The following is a 22868-nucleotide window of genomic DNA, read 5'->3' as shown; positions in this document are numbered from 1 at the left end:
TTTTTCTTAAGAAAATTTACATTCGTGTTTTTGTTATTTTCAATAAAAGCACAACATGTTTGAATGAATTTGGGTCTAGATGAAATTTTAAATCAATTAGGTTTGTTGGCAGTAATAAATTTCAATGATTTATCGGTTTCACGTACAAACTAGATGAGAGTATAATCAATTTGGTACCACATCAATGCGAGTAGTCTTGCAAGTCAACTCTAGTGATATGTTCAAAACCAATAACTTTTAAGAAAGTTTCAAATATTTTATTTAATTTTTGAAATTGATAAAATTATATTGAAAATCGATATCAGAGCTAAATTTTTGTTTCAAATTTATGAATTTTGACGGTCTTTTTTAATGGTGTCTCTACATAACTTTATTTTCTTGAAATTAATGAGTTGATGAAGATTTTAAATTATTTTATTTAAAATTAGTGGATGGATTGAAACTCTTATGCTGAGTTTTATGTGATGAGTTTACTTCTAGTTCTTTGTACATATTGAACCTCTTGTGCTTGATCTTTTGATGAATGCATCAATCGAGATTGGAGTATGATAAAAGTACTATGGATGTGTCAACTTATTGAGATGCTCCAATGCACCTACTGATCTCAACTTGTTTTTTTTAAAAAAAATAGTAGACGAATGAGTAAAAATTGAAAAAGAGCATAAATTGCAACACTTATTTAAATTTAGGTTGAATTTGATGAAATCGAAAATTTATAATCGAAGTGGTTAAAATTGTTTTTTATATACACACAAAATGAGGTGATCAATTACATAAGCATTTTTAGGTTTTCGTTTATGTGAACATTAATCCATTTATGGAACATATGATTTCAACTAACTAAATCTTATATTTCAACATGAATCCATTGAATAATCGTAGAAGTTGCCAAAATGACATAGCTCAATTAGCATATGTATGTTTTAGATAAAGAGATTTGTGATTTGAAATCCCCTACATTGGGTAAAATTCAAAGAGATGTATCTTGTCTTCACTTCTCCCAACAATAAATTGCCTCACTTTATTAAAAAAAAAAAAAAAAAAAAAAAAAAATTCTTTCTCTCTATTTGACACTCACATCGTTTTTTTTTTTCCTTCCTTTTGAAGGTATTACATTAATGCGTGGGGTGGGAGAATTGAATCTCTAATCTTGAGTTTAATAGTACAAACATTATGTCAATTGAACTATACTGATTTTGGTACACTTACATTGTCTTATTCTTTAGTTACACATATTATTTATTAGCAAATACTTTGCATTGTATTTGATTGATATATATGTCTTCATGTAATTTTTCTTTTGATGTTTCTCACATACATCTAACAAAAAGCTTTGTACATTTGTTAAAAAGAAAAAGAAAGGCACATAACAATTCATTAAATCAAAACATAAAAGGACAAAGATCAAAACTTTGAAAACATGTATAAATTAAGAACAAAATTAGAAAACAATACAAGAATATAATGTAGTTTTTAAATATAAAATGGTGGAGGCAGAAAAAAAAAAAAAAACACCCTAGTTAAGGGTACATATGGGTCAGAGGAGACTGTCTTAACAAAGATCACAAAAACATCTTCTTGGGAGTTGGGAAACATATACATATCCCTAATTCCACACTTAAATCATTGGGTTGGAGTTGATAGGTTGGGGAATATATGTTTTATTGAGAGAGAGAGAATTAGTAAATAATTAAGAGATTTTTGGTAATTAAAAAAAAGAAAATTGAAATGAGACTTGAGAGGGGGGAGGATTGAATATGATAGGACGTTAGTGAGTGAACGTTTATGAATAATAATTATGGGTTTTTGGCAAAAAAAACAAAAAAAAACAAAAAAACAAAAGGATTCGAATGAAAACAAATTGGAAGAGGTGACTAAACAAAAAAGTGATGAATGGATTCTACGAGAGAAAGTGGATTTTAGTATGATCTTTTCTTATATCCATTTTTTTTAAATTTGTGATATATTATTCTCACTTCTAATCTGGTGTGCTGGGAATTGCAAATATACACACTCACTTTGTATTTCTATGAGACACCTAATTAGACCCAACACTAACACAATCTTCTCTCTTATCAACTTTGGATTTATATGAAATAAGGGTATGAGGATTCGAATTACGAACCTTGTAATTTTTAACACAATCAAATATCAATTGATCTATATTCTATTTGGTTGTATATTTGTATTCTTAAATTTAACGTGTAGAGGTAAGAAAATTTGAACTTATGATAGATTGAAGATCTATTTACATTAATTAGTTGAACTAAAATGACAAAAATTAATTTTAAATAATTAAATTTAAGAATTATTAAAGGTACATGAATTAAATTTAAACATCGTATTTAATGTTAATTAATATAGCAAAGTTTTTATCAATGAATGGAGAATGAATTGCAAAATCTTCATTTGCTAAGCATACACAGTAAACGTTCTATAAAGGAAAAAAATTTAATAAAACTTAGTCTAGAAAATTAGCCAATTATATTAAATAAAAATAACGTAGAGTAGTTGGTCTTTAATGATATTAAATATCATTTTTGGATTCCTAAAAGATTTATATCGTTATATTAAAATACAAATAATAAATAAATTTAGGAAATATAGAATACTTGTGCCACTGACTTTTAGGGGCGGGGCAGGGCAGGGCAAGGGCATGGTTTTAATTAATTTGTAAAATCGAATTTCAAAGATATGCCGTCCTAATGTTGAACTAGACTCGGTCAAGATCTATAAAAACATCTCGTATATTAAATTAAATATTACCATGTTTGAATATTTTTAATAGCTTTAGGATTTAATCAACTATGTTTCTTAAGGGTTTGTTCCTACCTACCCACCACTCATTAATTGACAACAACTTATGTATGTGGGTCGATCTCCCACATTGCTGGTTGAATTCGAGGAGAAAAAAAATCATTTTCTTTTAATATATCTCAATAAAAAAATAATAATTAACCATGGTAATGTTGCATATTATTAACACTATTACCATGTCCCGAACCTAATAGTGATATATCCATTCAAAAAGAGAATAAAGTTCTATATGTATGTAGAGAACTAAACAACTCAATACAAATTAGATAGCATAAAGAGTGTTAGAGAAAAGCCTTCCAATTAAGAGTTATAATAGATGCAAAATCACTGGAGGGATCAGTAATATAATAGAGACATCATAATTACAAAAAAGATCGAATTTGGTGTTCAAAGGACTGCCAACCATATAATATATCCCATAAATGACTTTGAGGTTTTTCAACGCTTTGGAAAGTTCTTCTGTTTCTTTCGAGCCAAATGTGCTATAAAGAGAGCAATAATTGCTCCACATAATTCCAACTTTAGAGTTCATTTTAAGTTGAATCAGTTGTTCAACAAGGGAGCTTCATGATTGAGGGAAACCAACGACAGCCACATCATTGTGGACGGTCCTAAATGGAAGTTGAGTATCTACAATTGATAAACAAATGATCCACCATCTCTAACATGTTAGAAATCATATTAAATTTTCCTTCACTCACGAGCTTAAATTTTTGGGTCAATTGGTGATTTAAGATGATATTGAAGTAAGTTGTTTCAAGATGTCCTAGGTTTAAGCCTCTGCATTGTTATTTCCTCCCCTATTTAATATTCGTTTCCACTTGTTTGATCCATTTTCATATTACGAGTCCACAAATGAGAAGGAGTGTTAAATATTATATTAAATTTGTCTTCATTCATGAGTTTAAGCTTTTGGGTCAATTGATGATTTAAGTAGACACGTCAATTAAGATTAAGATATATAATGAAGCATGTCTAGCTTGACATTTCTCTAAGGTGTGTTGAGGCGTTTATGTAGAGTACTCCAAGTAAAAAATGTGTACTTTAAAAGCAGACTACATGTTCGAACAAAATCCAAAATAAGAGAAACAAAGCCAATCCTATATTAACTAATTTATTTGTCTAATTAGTTTTTCTTTAGTTTAAACACCAACGAAACCTTAAACGAAATCCAAAATAAGAAGAACATATATAATTTTTATTCAACTATATATTTTTCTTTTAAAAAATTAGTTATAATATTTGAAACACAAGTTCAAAAAGTAGATTATAAAATTGTGAAATAATCATAATTATAAAATTATCATAAAATTAAAACAAAAACTCGATTAAAAGAAAGTTATTTTTGCTAGTTTACTACTGAAAGAAGCCAAAAAGAACACTAATAGATAAACAAAAACAATAAACTAAATTCATTATTACAATTTACCATTTCCCAAATCAATTTCCAAAGACATCTAATCAAAACTGGTTTTCTGAGCTGATTAATCAGGGACAGTTTTTTTTTTCCCCTTTTTTTTAAAATTTTTGAATTTGAATTTTTTATTTTTTTACTGATTAGAGAATTTTTAAGACAGGCCCAACAAACCTCCGAGGTAGCAGAAGAGGATTTGGAGCTAATTTTGGTTCTTAGCCTTTTTAAGGTAATGTTATTCAAGCCAAAATTAGAACAATAAATTTTGCAGCCAAAACCCTCGAGTTATACAAATTAAATTTAACTGCAGCCATATATATATATATATATATGCAATGATCCTTTTTTTCTTCAAATAATAACAATGGAGTCTATTGAATTTGGTTGAAACCAACCTTCAAAGTGAAAATGAAATGATCAGTTCTACAACATAAATGCTATAGAACCCATTTAGGGTTTTTAAAGCCCTATATATCCAAATAGATATGAATGTTCCTATACTGAGGAAGGCAAACAGATCCATTACCTTTCATAAAGATTCAATCTTTTTTCCTTTTTTCTTTAAAAAACAAAGAGATAATTTTAACAGCTGGGTTTTCCCATATTTGTAAATGAAAGGGGAGGTTTATAATTTTTTTAAATTCTTTTTTGAAAAAAAAAATATATCTTTTTGGCCCTGAGATTTAAAAAATGGGTAAAAATACATGTTTTACCCCTAGGTTTTGGGTCTAATTTCTATTTGATACTTAAGTAGGTTTCAAAATATTATATATTTAGTCCTCATGTTTCTTGGTTTAGTTTTGATTTAGTCCGTAGGTTTCAAAATGTTATATTTTACCATTGATATTTGGGTTTTGTTTTAATTTGGTTCCTAAGTATCAAGATTGAAACTTTTAACCTCGATTTTTTACTAAATATTCATTTTCAGTCTTTAGTGTTCATATCTATCAAATAATTTAAAAGAATTATAAAAATTGTAATCATGTTGTTTTACAAATATAGTAAAATATACTGTTTATTAGTTATAGTGCCTATCGCAGTCTATCGACATCTATTAGTGTCAAGAATAGATGTTTATCGTGGTCTATCATTGATAAACAATGATATTTTGCTATACTTGAAAATGTTTTTAGCTATTTTACTATTTAAAACAACTACCCTTATAATTAATTAAATTTTACTTATTCATCAATGTTAAAATTAAAATTTAAAATTTCACTTTATAATTATTTTAAACTAATTAATAAATATTAATGCTAACGACAAAAAATGAATATTTAATGTAGAATTGAGTTTGAAAGTGTAAATCTTGAAACCTTGGGAATTAAATTGGCCTTCTTTTCCTCACATTATACCGACGGCTCATTTTGAATGAATGGATATATTTTTTTAGGATATGATGAGGATGTTATGATTGTGCCAACCTAGTTGAAATGACCCGATGCACCTAATGATCACTCATGAAACGTATTTTGTTAAAAAAAAAAAATTAGAAACTAAATTGAAACTAAACTCAAAGTTTAAGAACTAAATGTGTAACATTTTAAAATTTATTGTCCAAATTGAAATTAGAGCAAAACTTAAGAACAAAAAAAAATATATTCTGAAATATATAAAAAAAAATTATCACTGTCAAGGAGAGGTTGAATGGGTGTGTACTTTATGGAACAGAGTATCTTCTCGTTTCCGATACAAAGGAGGGAAGGGGTTGGAGGGTAGCCTCTCCCTAAGTTTGTAAGTACAATAACCCTTAAAATTACACCACACCTCTGTTTTATTATTGTTTTCTAGCCCTCACACAACCATAAAATAGAAACCCTACACTGTAAATTGTAAGCCCACCCTCTTCTTTCTCTCTCACCAAAATTCATTATTATTAATTAATTAATGTGATCAAGACAACAACAACAACAACAAACTCAACTGGAAGGATCAGCATTATTATTATTTTAAGAATCTTCAAGTTTACTGTTTTACCCATTATTTTTTTATTGCATGTACAGAAATATCCCTGGCCTGAAAAGATTTGGGATAGGATGGAATGGAATAGAATAGAATGGAAGGGATTGATAATATATTTGGATGAATTTTATATTCATATGCTTTTTTTTTTTTTTTAAATAAAAAAGTAATAATTTATTTTACAATTTGTATACATCTCATTCTTGTCGTAAAAAATATCACTAAAATTAATTTGATCTCTTTTCTTTTTACAGACTATGGAGACTAAGTCCCTATGCAATAAAAATTGACTCTTTAATTTTGATCAAAATTTTCATGGTATATGAACTAAATCAAAATTGTTGTACGGTGAAGTTTGAGAACAGAGGTTTCGTTTGGTAATCATTCGAGACCTATTTGGTAACCATTTCACTTTTCATTATTGGTGTTTGAAAATTAAGCAAATTTCCACCCAATTTTTTTACAATGATTTAAAGTATAATGGTTGATTTTTTATCCGAATTTCAATAACAAAGACAAGTTTTTAAAAATTACTCTTTTTAGTTTTCAAATATTAACTTGGATTTTTAAACCATTGATAAAAATAAATAACTAGTAAAGAAATTTGGAAGTGAAATGTAGTGTCTATATACTTCATTTTCAAAAATAAAAATTCAAATGTTTACTAAACGAAGTTTTGGTTTTTGGTTTTATGTTTTTGAAAATTTAAGTTTATAAACATCCCTTCCATCTATTATTTTTTATATTTTTTACATTTTACGAATGTTTTTAAAAATCAAAACTAATTTTTGAAAACTAAAAATATAATTTTAAGCAAAAACTTATTTTTGTTTTTAAAAATTACCGAAGTCAAATGCCTTTGCATAAAAAATATCAAGAGTAAGAAATTGTGAGAAAACAAACTCAATTTTCAAAAAGAAAAACCTAAGTCGTTACTTCTATAAATATTTGAAACCTAAAAATGTTTTTTAGCCGAAAAAAAAATTAAAAACCAACAAAGCAACACCAAATCAAATTTGATTATCAAATCTTTCTTATAAAATTAAAAGTATAATAACTGCACTATTACATTTTAGAGTTGATAAACTAAATTATTATTTCAAAAAAAAGAAAAAAAAAAAAAGAAAAATTGATACTCCTAATAAAATTTTTAACCCCAAAAGAAAACAATAAGTTTTGAAAGCAAAAAGAAGTATAACAAAAAAGAAATTTTAGCACAACCCCCATTCATTCATTCATTCAAAACCCCTCTGGTAAAATAAATTTTGTGGGGAGGTTTTATAAAAATGAAAAGAAATAGAACTAAAAAAAAAGGGCAGTAATACCCACTCTTTCTAAGCCCTCTTTTGTCCCTTCCCTTTTTATGATCATCTTCTCTCTGTCTGTCATCTTCAGTCCTTCTCTCACAGATTTCTCTCTGATTTCACTCCATGTGCCACTCTTTCTTTCATTATAATCCCCTTTTCCCCCTTCACCTATTAATTTCCATGCACACAACAACCCATTTCTCATAACCCTTGTTCAAACCAACACAACTCTTCCTTTTGGATCATATGGATCTTCCCAAACACCAACAGCAGCAGCAAGTAAATGATCAAGATGGAAGCAATAACAATAATGGGAAAGGTGGGTTTTTATGCAGGCAAAGTAGTACTCGTTGGACTCCAACCACTGACCAAATACGTATATTGAAAGAGCTTTATTATAACAATGGTGTTAGGTCCCCAAGTGCTGATCAAATTCAGAGGATCTCTGCTAGGCTTAGACAGTACGGTAAGATTGAAGGCAAAAACGTTTTTTATTGGTTTCAGAACCATAAGGCTCGTGAAAGACAGAAAAAAAGATTCACTACTACTGCTTCTGCTTCTGCTTCTTCTTCCCCCACTCATCATCATCAACAACATCAATTTCCTTTACCAAAACACCAACATATTTCTTCAACTAATAATATTAATAATTGGAAGCCTCACGATTCCTCCTCTTCTTCTCCATTGTTCCACAACAAAGGTTAATTTCCCATTATTTCTCTCTCTCTCTCTCCTTTTTTGTAATTACGTGGAGATTTTAATTAATTGATTTCTTGTGGTTGCAGCAGCTCCATCTTCTTCCGTTATGGTTGCCGTGGGGCATATGGGAAATTACGGATATGGGTCTCCCACTTTTGACAACAGTTTCAGAGTATGTTCTTTTACCAAACCTTTTATTTGACCAACCAATTTTTTTTCCATATGATTCATTTCATTAAACATTTTCTCTTTATACCCCCTACAAGCTTTTTCCTTTTTTTTTTCTTTTCCCTTCCCTGTATTATGAAGTCAAGAAATGTAACTTTTGCTTCTTTTTTTATTTTTTGTTTGAGAGAGCAGTAATAATCACTACAAATAATAATAATAATAATAAAAATAAAGTGAACATTTATACCGTCTGATAACATTTTCGTTGTTGGTTTTCTAAATTTATGCTTGTTGTTTCTCCCCAACTTTTCAATTATAAGATTTTCAGCTTCATTAATGAAACGCTGGAAAATTGTATTTTTAAAAAATCTGCTAACAGAAAAATTTTAATTTTCAGAACTCATGATTTTATATGTGCAGGTACATAAGTGAGTGATTAGAAGTAGTTTTGAATAACATTCACTCAAAGTTGGATGAAAAATTTTATATTTACATTTGTTAAGAGTTTGTCAAAGAGGGTATAGTACAACTCATTAATGTATTTATGCTCCATCTAAATGTATTTTAAAGTGTGTTTGGAATGTATTTTCAAGTATTTAATTTTAAAAATGAATAAAAAAAAATAGATCAATGTTTTTAACCATTTTTATCCAAAGTATTTAAATAAAAATCAGTTTTTTTAAAAAATACTTTTTTTTCTGGAATCAATCCAAATGGGTTTTTAATTTTTGTATTCTTCTTGTTGAACTAAAAATAAAATAAATTTGTCTCCCTACGAAAATTTCTGACTCCGCTACGACATTCGTTCCCATCTTTCAGGAATGTTCAATATCGTCGGGAGGAGGTAGCAGCGTAGTCGGGTATCGGAGCCACAACATGGGATCATGGATTGGCGTCGATCCGTATTCTTCTCCGACAGCGGCGGCGGCAGCGGGAGCCAATGTCTTTGAAAAGACAAAATATGTTGAAGAATCCATGGAAGACGAGGACCAAGATATCGAAACTCTCCCCCTCTTTCCCATCCACGGTGACCGGAATCTCGGTGGTTTCTGCAGCATGAAGCCGGAATATTCCGACAGCTACTACACCACCACTTGGTACGGACGCTCTGACGACGGCGCCGCCAGTTCTCGGGCTTCGCTCGAACTCAGCCTCAACTCTTACGCCGCTATCTCACCGGATGATGGAATGTGATGAAACCCACAAAGTACTTCTAAATTAATTATGAAGTTAATTAACTTATATGATCAGTTTGCTTAAAAAGTAGTGTTTTTTAATTAATTAGGTGCTGAAACTGATACTTTAGAATATCTTTGTTTCTTAATTTTATGATCCCAATCGTGAAACCCGATGTTTGTAAAATGGGTACCTAATTTCTGTTTCCCTCGTGCTTTTTAAGATGAAACGTTAATAATTTGGAAGGAGAAAAACTTAGGCGCTGGATGCACTATTTTGGTGCATTCAAGTATGGTCTAATTAAATGCTGTTTTGTGAAATTTTTATTTTTTTAAAAAAATATATTTTTTAATTATTTTATGTGCTCATTTGGAAGCTTTAGAAAACTATATTAATTTAGCTAATTGAACTTCACAAATCAAGACATAAACAAAACACACTAACAATGACCACAACTAACCAAACACAAAAAATCCACACACAACTCAAGAAAAAATGTCTTTAGAAGAAGCGCTTTCATGGGTCCCACAATAGAAGTCTCGAGCCATTTAGAACAATAGAGAAAAACCTCAGACCAAACAACTTGAATAATCACTTGGAGAGGATGCTTGGTAGCTTCATGAACATGTATATTATGCTCGTTCCAGTTTTATAACAATATACCAAACGATTTTTCAGACTTGACATAGAATATGAACATGATTCAACATAAAGTATGTGAGTGCTATCATACTAGTACTAATGCATTAGATCTCTATCAAAACTTCATAGTTAAACATGTTTGGTCGAGATCATTACTAAGTTGGAGTAATCACTTAGTTCTATATGTTGCACCATGTAACAAAAAATTTTGTAGTCATCTCACGTATATTGTTGAATGAACCAAGGAAAAGCCTTAATTTCGCCCGTGGCCATAAATTACTATTACAAAGAGTAATTGTTACACACTAATCCTGTGCTAGAGGTTGGGGTTAACTCGAATTTGCAAATTTAAAAAAAAAAAAAAAAACTTCTATTTGAGAATAGTTATTAATTAATGAGACGCCTATTGTTTTTTTTCCCCTCTAAGATTGAATGATTTATTTCCTCCAAAAAATTAAAAAATAAAAAAATGGAAGGATCTATCTATGCCTCCAAATTGAAAAGAAATTATATATTATGGATCATATAAAGTTTGGAATATAGACTGACCAAGTCTATTGTTTGCTCTAATTAAACTTCTGAAGCTTTTTTTTAAAAAACTAAGAGTCGATCATTTCCATAGAATGTAGTTTCAAAAACATATTTTAACCTGTAGTTTTAAATTCTAAAACTTAAATTGGTAATGATTTTAAGTTTGTATTTAAAAAATTATTTTAAATGACAAAACTGCTGAAAATATTAATAAATAATAATAAAATATCACAGCATATCTGAGATAGACGGTAATAGACTACCATCTATGTCTATTGTATCAGACACAAATAATAGTCTATTGTAGATAGATACTGAAATTGTGCTATATTTATAAATATTTTGATTCATTTTCCTATTTTCGAAAACCTTCCTTCTTATTTTCTATTTTTCGAAGTCCTCGGCGGATTTGAAAAATTAAACATGCAAAAGTTTAAAAGAAAATCTGATGAATTTTTCATTTTAGTTTTATACACAAATATTATTTAAATTTAATAGAAATAACAAAATAATCGAGTATAAACTATCATATTAGGTGTATATTTGAAATTTTAAAACTACATAGAGGACAAATAAGTATAAAAATAATTATTAATCATCTCACTTTTTTTTTTCTGAAACAAAATCATCTCATATTTTTATATAATAAAAATTAAAGACAAATTATTATAAGGTTGATAAATCATTTTTTTTCGAAAAAAATAAAATAATGACATATTAAAATTGTCAATTAAAGAAGTTATTAAACACTTGTCCAAACTTGACTCACCAACATGTACCTTTTAATATAGTAAAGATAAAACCCTTACTTTAAGAAAATTATACCTTTTTACTTTTAGATTTTCTTTAACAAAATGGTTGATGTTCTTCTGAGATTAATATTTACTCATATTTTGTTTGTTCTTTATTTTCAATAACTTGTTAGAATCCACACCAACCTTTTATGTGATGATTAGTTAAAAAAATAGTTAAATTACCAAGGTTGGTCCTTGATCTTCTAGTGGTGTGTGTCTATTATTTGGTCTATAAATTTTAAATTATCTAACAATATATAATAATATATTTATGAACTTTCAATATTTTGTCTAATAAGGATAGCCAAATCAACTTTCAAAGTGCCTAATAAATCTTTAAATTCCATGGGCCCGGAGAGTGATGAGGATACTAAGGATGTGTCAATTTAGTTGAGATTTTCCGTTGTACCTTCTAATCTTTTCTCTAGTATTTTGTTATAAAAAAATTCTTAAACTCTCAATTTTGCGTCAAATAAGTCTTAAATTTTTTTTTTTTAAAAAAATTTATTCGGTCCTTAACCTTTTTACTCTTGTGTCTAAGAGAGTATTGAATTTTCAATTTTGTGTCTAATGAAATTTTTTGGATGCCATTATTTAAACAATTGAACTTTTTATACACAAGATATAACGTTTATAGTATTGTCATACACAAAATACAAAGTGTATGACAGTCATATAAACATTGTATTTTGTGTATAATAAATTCAATTGTTTTAAAGGATGGATATGTAAAAGAAAAGTCTATTAGATACAAAATTGAAAATTCAATGCTATGGATATATCAACTTAATTGAGAAATCCCGATGTACCTACTAATCTCATCTCTCTTCTAATTTTTTTTTTTTTGCTAAAAAAAGGTCACCTATTATACAAAGTTAAAAAAGTTAATTGGTCTATTATACACTTTTAAAGTTCAAGGACATTTAGACATAAAATTAAAATCAAGATATTTTATTAGACAAACTGTTTCAAAAACCTAAACTTTTAATTGAACTAAAAAAAAAACTTTATAGTTGGGATGGAATGAGATTTTTAGAAAAGGATACTCGGAGTGTATTCGAACATCTCTACTAGATGGACACCTTCTTAGCACCCTCATCATGTCCCAAAAGATTTATCATTAAGCACAAGGAGAGATTACAAAAGTTCTCAAAAGGCTCGAGATAAAAGCACAAAAACAACTATAAGAAAATATAAATTAAAGATTATAACAAGCTTGAAGATTATGACAATTATTGATGGGCCATAATCCTTTAAGAGTTTATTTCTACAAGACTAACATCCAGACAGCGAGCATATATCCTCCCAAAGGTTAACGGTGCTTTTGTACTGACCTTGAAAAATAGAACTATTTTGTTCTGTCCACAAAGTCCATAATATCGCTGTAATGGTGTTAAAGAGAATGACATCTTTGGTGGAAGCATTTCTCATCAAGTCAAGGTCTTCACAAAGTTCCTTAATTGTGCTAAAATTCTTCTGCCAGCCTAGTAATTTTTCCATCATAGTCCAGAGGGATGAAGCCAAAAGACACTGTATGAATATGTGTTCCATAGTTTCATTGTGATTTTTGCAAAGGGGACACCAATTTGGATTTAGTGTGTGGTTGGAGAGTTTTTTTTGAAGGACATCGAGAGTGTTTAATCTTTGGTGGGAGAGATTCCAAAGAAAAAAAACTTACATTTTTTTGGAATGTAGGCCTTCCATATGTTCTTAATCACGATTGTATTTGTCTGGGTATTGATGTTACTGCTTTGAATGGACAAATTCTCTTTGATGGTTGATACCTTGAACATGTTATTGTTGATACCTTAAAAATAGATAGCATGTATGTTGGTAGACTTGTGAGGGTGAATTGAACGAGAGTAAGTTTGCTCCCTTTAGATATAAATGAGTATTTCCAATTATTCAACTTCTTTTGTATTTTTTTAGATATTGTCTCATAGAAAGAAGCAGTATGTGGCTTACCTCCCAGTAGAGCTCTCAAATAATTGATTGGTAAGATCTTTTTCTTGATACCCCATCTGTTTGCTACCTCATTTGCACGACTAGTGTTTATGTTGATGGCCGATATAGTAGATTTCTCAGTTTATGCTACACGTAATCAATAAATTTTCAACAATTTTGTCAAAGGCCATTTCAATATCTAGCTTAATCACAAAGCCTCTGTCTTTTTTTTGTTATTCAATAATTGATAGCTTCATTAGCCATTAAAATGGCATCAGTGATCTGCCTCTCTTTAACAAAGGCCAACTGATTTCAGCAATAGTGTATGCGAGCATTTGTTTGAGTCTGGCTATAAGGGTCTTGACAATGACTTTGTACAAAGATGTAATGAGACTGATAGGTCTGTAGTTCGAGGCTTTGTTACACTTTATTTTCTTGACAATAAGAGTATTGTAGGTGTCATTAACATTGTTGTTCACTACACTGTTTTGAAAAAAAAAAAAAAAATCCTAGAACACTTCTATAAAAGCAACTTTGAAAATGTTCCAAGATTTTTAAAAAAATTCCATAGTGAAACCATCAGGTCCAAGGGCTTTGTTGTTGCCAATTGAGAATAAAGCACTGTGTATTTCATTTTCATCAAAGGGGGAGCAGAGGTACTGTCTTTGAATATCATTTATAGGAGACCAATCCAAGTTGTTTATCAACCACCCAAGATACTCTTTCATCAGGCAGCTCAAACAATTATCCCAACCCATAAAAAATTGGCAGAATAGGCAAAAAACTCCAACTGAAGAAGCTAAGAGAGCTTGGATCAAAGAGATTGATTGAATAGACCTCCTTGAGTGCAACCAATAGCTCAGTGAGATGGATAGTCGCCAAAGATCTGTCCTCAAAACTTATCTAAACAACTTAAAGAGAAACGCAATATTGAGTCCAAAGATGTAAAAAGCAATGGCTTCTTGAAGGTGATGAAAACTCTGCTTTTTTCCACAAAATTTACACGGCTAGACAGAGAAGGAGCTATATTACAAAGGTATTAGACAATAATGGCACTAGCTACACCACAAATGAGACGATTGAGAAAGTGTTCTATAATCATTTCAATAATATCTATACGGGGAATGATAGTGAACGGATTGGAATGGGGTTTAAGTATGATATAACCTTTTTTCTTAAGAGATCACCGACGCAAATATTTCATTAAGTAGTAAAATGTATATAAAGGAGAGACTAAAAGAAAGTCTCCCAATTTAAGGGGATAGTGAAAGCATCATAATATTTTTTTAAAAATAAAGTTTTTTCCCCCACCATGTAGCATCAGTTGAGATAATGTAGGATATGATGGTCTGCTTAACTTGTTGAAAAAACACTTTTCAAAATATAAAACTCATGAAAAGAGGAAAACAAATCAAATCAAAATATTTCTATTTTTAGGGTTTTTGGGGTTTTGTTGATTGGAGGAAGAGTGAGAGAGAGAAGCATTTTTGGTGTTGAAGGGAATGGCATTAAAGTTAAAAGAGGGGAAAGATGATTGAAAGAGTGAAAGAGCAAAATGTTATATGGTATATTGGTGGCTGACAACATGAACACATTTGTCTTTGTTTGATGGAATGGCCAATATTTTGCATCTCTTTTCATCTGCATGCTCATGTTTCCAGTTTCATTTGCTTTTCAATGTCCAGATTTTCATGGCCCCACCCCCACCCCTACCCCTTCTTCTCTATCTCAAAATATAGATGTATCAAACTTGATCTTGTGTTTAATAGGCCTCTTTATGTAAAATCACTAAAAAAAAATTACACATCATGTCAATCATTTATTATAATAGGCTTTTATTAACTATGTCGATGGACGTGTGAGAAAGTTTTATATTTACATAGACTCTAAGTCTTATTTTTATTCCTTAAATTTTAATTTGATAGTTTGATTTCTAATTTATTCTATATTGTGTTCAATATATTTAGACTTTTAAATTTTTTTATTTTAGTTCCTAAACTTGAAAATGAAACAATCATTCAACTTTTAAACCATTTTTTTCTCTCTTAAAACTAGATTTTGACCCAAGAAAGAAAGAAATTGCCCCATGATTTTTCTCCTCCATTCATCTTAAATGATGTATTTTGTTAAATTCATATTCTTTCAAAAATTACAATAATATGATATTTGATTTTTCATAAATGTTTCAAAATTATTCTTGAAATAGAAATATTCCTTTAGAATACCGATGAAAATTGAAGCATGAATACCACCGCATCATTTCATATAATCCCACAAAACTATTTTAGGTATCAATTTTGATCCAAAATTCTAAAAAATTTCTACTCTAATCGATAATTTTAACATTTATGAAAGGTTAAAAGACTTAAAAAGATATTATAACAACTTTTCAAAAAAGATGAATAATTTTTAAATAAATATAAATTTGATGGGTATTCCTTTGCAATTTAGGCATTGTTTTGGTTTTATCATTTCAATAAATTAGGGGGTTTTTTTAGAGGGGGGAGAGAATAATAGGGTTAAGTTGTAGTAGTAGTAGTACAGTTTATGGAAAAGATTTTGCAATGATTTCAAGTTGAATAAATGGGAAGAGAGAGAAGTGAAAAAGAAAGTATATGTATAGTTGTATAGTGTGAAGTAGTAGAGTGTAAAGTGTTAGAAGAATAAAATGATGAGAGATGGAGAATGTCTATGCAGCCATTTTCATAGAGAGTATATATTTTGAAGTTTGAACCCCTACTTCGTAAATTGCGCTTAATTATTTCACTATGTCCATCACTAATCACTCTTTGCCCTTTCTTTTTCTTTTTCTTTTTTTTTTTCCTTTCCCAACGCTCTCCAAATTCATACCTACTATTTTTTCCTTTTTTTTTTTTAAGAAAAATACTTTTTGAATTTTGCTTTGATTCGACTCCTATATTTCGAAATTTACAATTTTAACCTCAATTATTTTCTAAATATTAATTTTTCATCTTCAACAATAATTTATGTCAAAAAATTAAAAATCATTAAAATAATTATAATTAATTAAGTTTCACTATTTTTTTAATCTTTCAAAATTCACTTCATAATTATTTTTAATTAATTAATAGAAATTAAAGCCAGTGATTGAAAGTGAGTATTTGATGACAAATTGATATTAAAAATGTAAAATGTTGAAGCCTAGAGACTAGATTGAAACAAAACTCAAATCTCAATAGTAAAATTATAAATTTTGAAATTTAGAGACTAGATTGAAATAGAACTCAAAATTTAAGGTTCAAATATGTAACATTTTAAAACCTAGAGATCAAATAGAAACTAAATCCAAAATTTAGGGGTCAAATGATATTTCTCCCTTTTCTATATATATATAGTTTTAAACAATGTTAAGAAACTTTACGCTTTTTCTATTTTTATAACTAATTTTCCTGTCAATTTGATTGTTTTTCAATTAAATTATTAAAAAATAGTGCAAGAAAATTTAAGCATTCAGCATGTTAGAGTAGTCGTCTTTTCTAATATAGTAGATTAGAAGATTGAGAGTATTTAGATTATGTTATTCATTTTGTACTAATTAAGCATATACATTTCAAAAGAATAAAAAAAAAATTGATAGAAAAAATGTCAAACTATTTATAGAAATAGAAAAAAAAATATTGATAAATATTGATAGACTTCTATCAAACTCTAATAAAGAAATTAAATTTTTACTATTTTATGTAAATATTTTTCCTTATTTTTCTATTTTTTAAAATCCCATTGAAAAAATAACTAAACATGTTGATACCTCCTCCTAGTCCTTTGGGTTTTGAAACAGCTTCTATCAGATTACTTCCTTGTTTTCAAGGTTGGGCAAGATCAATTAAGCTGCCTGTATTTTTTTTTTTTTAATTTAAAAAAGTTTTAAAGTGGAGACCTCGAGAAAGGTAATTAATGTCGTATTCATTGAGCTATGTCTATATTACTATTTTAATAAATTTCATTTATGGTAAAAATAAGTAGATGTTAATCAACATTTGATAAGAGCATAAATAAATTAATAACTAAAACATCACTTGACATAGCAAACTTCAGACCAAAGAAATCCAGCAAAATGACACAAGCGAACCATGAAACTCCATTAAGGAAACACAAGCGTTGTGGGGGAAAGTAAAACTATCCACTTTTGAAATGGTAATTAATGTCCTAATCAACTGTTCATATAGGAAATAAGAACTCTGACCTAATTTTTATTAATTGAATTGTAGTCTTAACTCACATTAACAAAAGCAGTAAAACAAACACCGAAGTCTAGTGATGATAATCTAGACATCCAAAATATAGAATTATGGAAAAGAAACTGCTGAACTCCTTTTTCATCAAAGTGCAGTGTATTTTCAATGGTGAAAAAAAACATATAATGAAATTAAAAGCAATCAGAAAAGGATACGGAACTTTTATTGGCAATTTATTATTGGGGTCTCCAACCCACGATGCTAATAAAATGAGGCATTGATAATAAGGTCTCAATCAAAAAGATATTGGGCGGGGATGCGTTTCTCTGTTTGGTTTGACAAATTGTCTTACTTTATGGCTTCCGAATGACTCTAATGTCTTTTGGGGAGGTTCTGAGTGTCAATAGCAGAGAGAAGAGGGAGAAAAAAAAAAGTGAAGACAAACCTTCTATTCATGGTTGATAGGTACAGTAAAAATTTAGTTGTGGATCGAAGAAGATCTTTAAAGCTTTTTGAGGCTTCAAGTACGTAATGTCCTTTACCAGTAACATGGCCCAAATGACATGAACCCACGCATGCATGCCCTTTTTCTTATTTTCATTTGCAATTTAGACCCTTTCAAAATATTAAATTTTTCTTACCATTGCCTGCTTCTTTTGATCACAACTGACACTCACTGCACTCTGCACTCCATATTCGTCCATGCTCTTTCTGCAATAAACCCTGCCTTTTCTTCTACCTGTTACTCCAACCAGATATAAAAAAAGAGAATAGAAATCTTCATTAAACAATTGATTCCTAATCCAGAAATGATCCGTGATGTTAATTATTTACTATATGATGCTGAGATGGTACTGAATTTTAATATAACATACAAAAGAAATGGAACCAATTAGTAGAGAATATTCTGCAACGTGGTATAAGCAAACAATGATGTGTGCCATGGTATACTAGGAAAGGCGAAGAAGAGGAGTATTTACAATAATGATTGAAAAGCTTTGCTCTGTGTAGGATGAATAAGAACGATGTAAACTAAATTACTTAATCAAGAACCTTTGGGTGCTATAAATCAACATTGTGATTATGAACGTATTGATTCCATAATCATGTACAGGTTTAAGGACAGTCTTCCTTTCATTGATATACATTTTTTAGATATCTTCTATCCCAGTAACCTAGTTAAAAGTTCAAGCATTTTTATCAGGCAGCTTGAGCATCAATAACAATTCTGGGAACCTTGTTCTGATGCAGATAACCAATGATAAAGTGCATAGCTGCTGCTCACTTCCTATTGATCATCCGATGGTATCTACAAGTTGACATTTCTCCCATGACTTGATGTTAGAGATGTCATTTTCACTTTGTTAAACCTCGATGCAAAGCAGCAGATTTCTATTTTCTGTCTACATAAGCTCCCAATTTAGACAAATCAGGTATCCAAAATGACAGTTCAGAAGATCCAGTCGCAAACATTAGACTTCCCGGAGCCCATTTTATGACAGGAGGCTCCATTTCAGTGCTCATCCAGCTTGCAACCTGGGTGAAACAGAAACGCACAAATAATAAGGCAATGGGACTGTTAAGTCTCGAATGCTTAAGCATACATTTTAAAAAGATATCTAATCCTCAATTTATTACTGACTGCCTACTAGAGCCTTTCACCGCCAATTGATACAGTTAGCGGGTATGGCAACAGACGTGCATTTCATGTACATTTATAATTCAAACCAAAACTAAATCATTCAACCTTCAACATGTTTATCTTAAACCAAAATAAAATAGTGACAGAAGACAAGATTCTGGTATGTGTTACGACAATTAGAATCCTCTGTCATTTACTTGTTCTATGAAGTCATGCAATGTGATACTTGTTTGGACCACCATAACATAAAAACTGTGATGTGAAGTTATCAAAAGGAAAAGGGGAAGTGAAAGTTAAATAAGTGAAGAACTTCCACTACCTCTTTTCCACTCCTTACACTCCAAGCATAAACACTGCCATCTCCTGAACCTGCCACGTGTGCACAAACACCCAAAAAGTTAAGATCCCAAAAGAGTACCAAACTGTTCATTCAATTCTTTTTATGCCCCTCCGTTCTTTCAAGCTGACTAAGTCACTGTTGATCTTTTATTTTTACATATAATCAATAAACATAAGATGGATGAGACTTCAAGTAATAGTGTAATACATAATATAGATGTGTGTGTATTCATAAGAGAACATGAAACAGTCATAAAAACATCTAAAAGCTATCCTTTTTTTTTTTTTTTTTTGGGATAAGAAACGACTTCATTTATCGAATGAAATTATCCAAAGATATACAAAAAGAGGCCCATTTTATAGGGAGTACAAAAGATGTTTCCAATTCCAACAAGAAAATTTGAACTATGGCTCTTGATGGCATGTGTATTTTTACACCAAAACAGAGCGTTGAAAAGAGATAAATCTAAAAGCTATCTTTGGGAGATTGAATAACTGAGTAACTCCACGAGAAGTGTACATAATACTACAACTTGATATACCTTTGGACTTTGATCCAACAAACACAAGTAAGATTCACGGTTACCTGATATCACAAACATTCCCTCTGGACTAAAAGATGCCTCCAACGTCAAATTGCTAGAAATGGGTTTTACATTGTATGTAGATAACTACATCAACAATGAGATTAGTACCATATCAGGGACAATATGGGCATACAAGTTATAATGTAAAGCCCCTAAGCATTGGAAAAAATAACTCACTAGTGTTCCTCTGAAAGAATCAAGAACATGAATATGCCCATCCGAAGTTGTCAACAACATGAGTCTCCCATCATTACTGAACTTTACAATATTTGCGTCAGATATATCTTCCCCAACAGAAAATATATCGAAAGGACCCTATAACTTTCAAAAGTTTCACCATATAAGAAGATTTAGGATAAGATTTATAGATGAAGAATAAACCTTAAAGTTAACCACACGAATGTGCAAAATTATCGATTTATTAAACCTTCTCATATTTGCGAGCATCAAACATCCGTATGTAACCCCCAAAGGCAATGGAAAAGACCACACCTTGCTCATCGTATGCTGTAGCTGGCTTTCCTTGTACACGTAAAAGACCCTAACATACAGATATGCTCAAATTAAGTTGATGAAAGTTTTTACTCTCTTTATTATCTTAGGGAATGGAAAAGGAAGGGGAGACATGGCAGGTGTAAGTTTAATGTCTATTACATCACCTGGCACTTCTCTGCCCTTTGATCCCAAAGCAACACAGTTCGATCAAGAGAGCCGGATATAAAGCATTCTTTGCGAGCACATAAGCTGAGTGATACAACTCTGGGAAGGGAAAGAGTAAAGTTGGTCCTCTAATTCATAAATGATTTCTTAGACATAGATTCAAAACACATAGCCCTGGTAATAGTGACAACAAAAATACGTATATAATAATAAACCTGTCATGATGACCTCTAAAGTACCGCAGGTACTTATTGTCGTTCAAGGAGAGAAGTCGCAGAGACTCTAAGGAAATAAAATTAATAAATAAGAAAAAACAGTGGAGTGAATTTGCAAACGAAAAAGACATATGTTCTGAGATTAACATTACCATCCCATCCATTTTTTGAAGAATATATCACTGTTGTAGGATGAGAAGTAAAGCAAACCAGATCAACCCCGTACTTTTTGCTGTTAATTGTTTTCAAACATCTGGAACCACAAACACCCAAAAACAGTAAGATGGTCGGAACTAGAATAGAACACCAGCTAAGTAGTAAATTAGTAGAACACGAGGTTATTGAAAGCAATCTAGATTGACGTGATTAAAGAGACGCATACGTTGCACTGGCAACATCATAAAGTCGGATGGATTCATCATCACTGGCAGTCACCAGATAGCTTGAAGTCCTATGAAAATCCATTGAACTGATTCTACCATTCTGAGAGAAATAAATGAAGGGCAACAAACTACATTAAAATTAAAACTAGAAGAGTAAGCTACAATATGACATTAACATCAAATTACACATCCTAACATAATAATGTCCTCGTCAATTAGATGGACTGAACTCAAGAATTTTTTTTTTTTATTTGACAAAAAAAAGGGTTCTTCCTACCAATTTTAAATCTCCTATTCTGTCACTGCCGGCATGAAAGGACCAGGCGGCTCAACAAAATTCAAAACACTCGACGACTCCCAACGTTTTAAGGTGAAAAAAAGGGGGAGAGATGTGACGAAATATCGGAGTATCGTCAACTATTCCATTTTCTAAGCTCTAAACGTTCAAATGCATCATCGCATATCCATAGCCACATTGAACCGCAAAATTAAATGTTCATGAAATTCAGTAATGAAGTGGAGAAAGGAGTGGAAGTACATAGTCTCTGAATGTCATGCCGACTTCCATGCTTTGAAGGATTTCTTCAGTTAGCTCCAATGACACTTTCTCCTCCCTTTCGGATGAAGCCCCTGAATCAATTATTAATTAAAGTTAACCATGCAAGGGCAGAAAATCATTGCATTCAAGGATGAGCTAGAATCACTATACTGACCTCCCATTGATGAAAATTTAGCCTTCGGCTTCCAAATATGGTGAATTTTCGTCGAGATGAATTACGAATGCTTTCATGCCCTAACAGTCAACGTCCTCAACCGCCTAAAATTGGTAGCGGGAAAAACGTCCGAGAAAGCCTACCATCTAGACGGGCTCTTCTATTGGGTCAGAATTCAACTCTATCGGCCCAATTTGCGACCCACGTTGAACCCACCTTAAATGTCGGAAAATCTTCGATTGGATGAAAAATAGGGAGGAAACGGGAGAGAATTTTCTCTCCATTTAGGGATGGAGATTGTATTCCCGGTCCCTTAAGAGTATTACACATCTATATATATATATATGATGATGATGATGATTATATAATAAGAGAAATTTTCACGGATAAAAAAAATATCAAACTATTTATATAAATAACAAAAAAAAAAAAAAAACACTAATAGAGACTAATAGATTTCTATTAGCGTTGATCAACGATAGACTTCTATCAGTTTCTATCACTGGTAAACACTGATAGATTTCTATCAACCTCTATTAAAGAAGAGTAAAGTTTTGCTATTTTGTGTAAATAGTTTTTTTTTTAAAAAAAAAAAAATTGAAAATCTCCTCCTCCTCCTCCTACTACGACTAATAATAACTCAATTAAGTTTATAAACTTTATGATATGTGCATGTATA

The 22868-nt window shown here is 30.4% G+C and overlaps 2 protein-coding genes across 3 annotated transcripts; one reads left to right on the top strand and one right to left on the bottom strand.

Moving 5' to 3' along the window:
• Positions 1–7549: 7549 nt before the first annotated feature.
• Positions 7550–9737, top strand: WUS (Homeodomain-like superfamily protein). 2 transcript variants are annotated; one of them, XM_039027746.2, is made up of 3 exons: positions 7550–8200; positions 8289–8371; positions 9187–9737. In XM_039027746.2, the coding sequence occupies exons 1-3, from the start codon at positions 7747–7749 to the stop codon at positions 9559–9561; spliced, it is 912 nt and encodes a 303-aa protein (XP_038883674.1). In that variant the 5' UTR covers positions 7550–7746; the 3' UTR covers positions 9562–9737. The 2 variants fall into 2 exon arrangements, with proteins under 2 accessions (XP_038883674.1, XP_038883673.1); XM_039027745.2 differs by having other exon boundaries at positions 8286–8371.
• An 8926-nt stretch (positions 9738–18663) lies between these two features.
• LOC120072569 (Transducin/WD40 repeat-like superfamily protein) lies at positions 18664–22380 on the bottom strand. The gene is made up of 11 exons (XM_039024960.2): positions 22190–22380; positions 22015–22106; positions 21476–21576; positions 21246–21346; positions 21094–21160; positions 20878–20977; positions 20646–20759; positions 20396–20533; positions 20218–20302; positions 19612–19661; positions 18664–19186 (listed from the first exon to the last, which is right to left on the bottom strand). The coding sequence occupies exons 1-11, from the start codon at positions 22194–22196 to the stop codon at positions 19043–19045; spliced, it is 999 nt and encodes a 332-aa protein (XP_038880888.1). The 5' UTR covers positions 22197–22380; the 3' UTR covers positions 18664–19042.
• Positions 22381–22868: the final 488 nt, after the last annotated feature.

The sequence above is a fragment of the Benincasa hispida genome, chromosome 3 (genome assembly GCF_027475165.1).
Source record: "Benincasa hispida cultivar pf3 chromosome 3, pf3_genome.v1.1, whole genome shotgun sequence".
Lineage (NCBI taxonomy): Eukaryota > Viridiplantae > Streptophyta > Magnoliopsida > Cucurbitales > Cucurbitaceae > Benincasa > Benincasa hispida.
The sequence above is the reverse complement of the archived record's forward strand: the minus strand, read 5'-3'. Positions and strand labels throughout refer to the sequence as shown.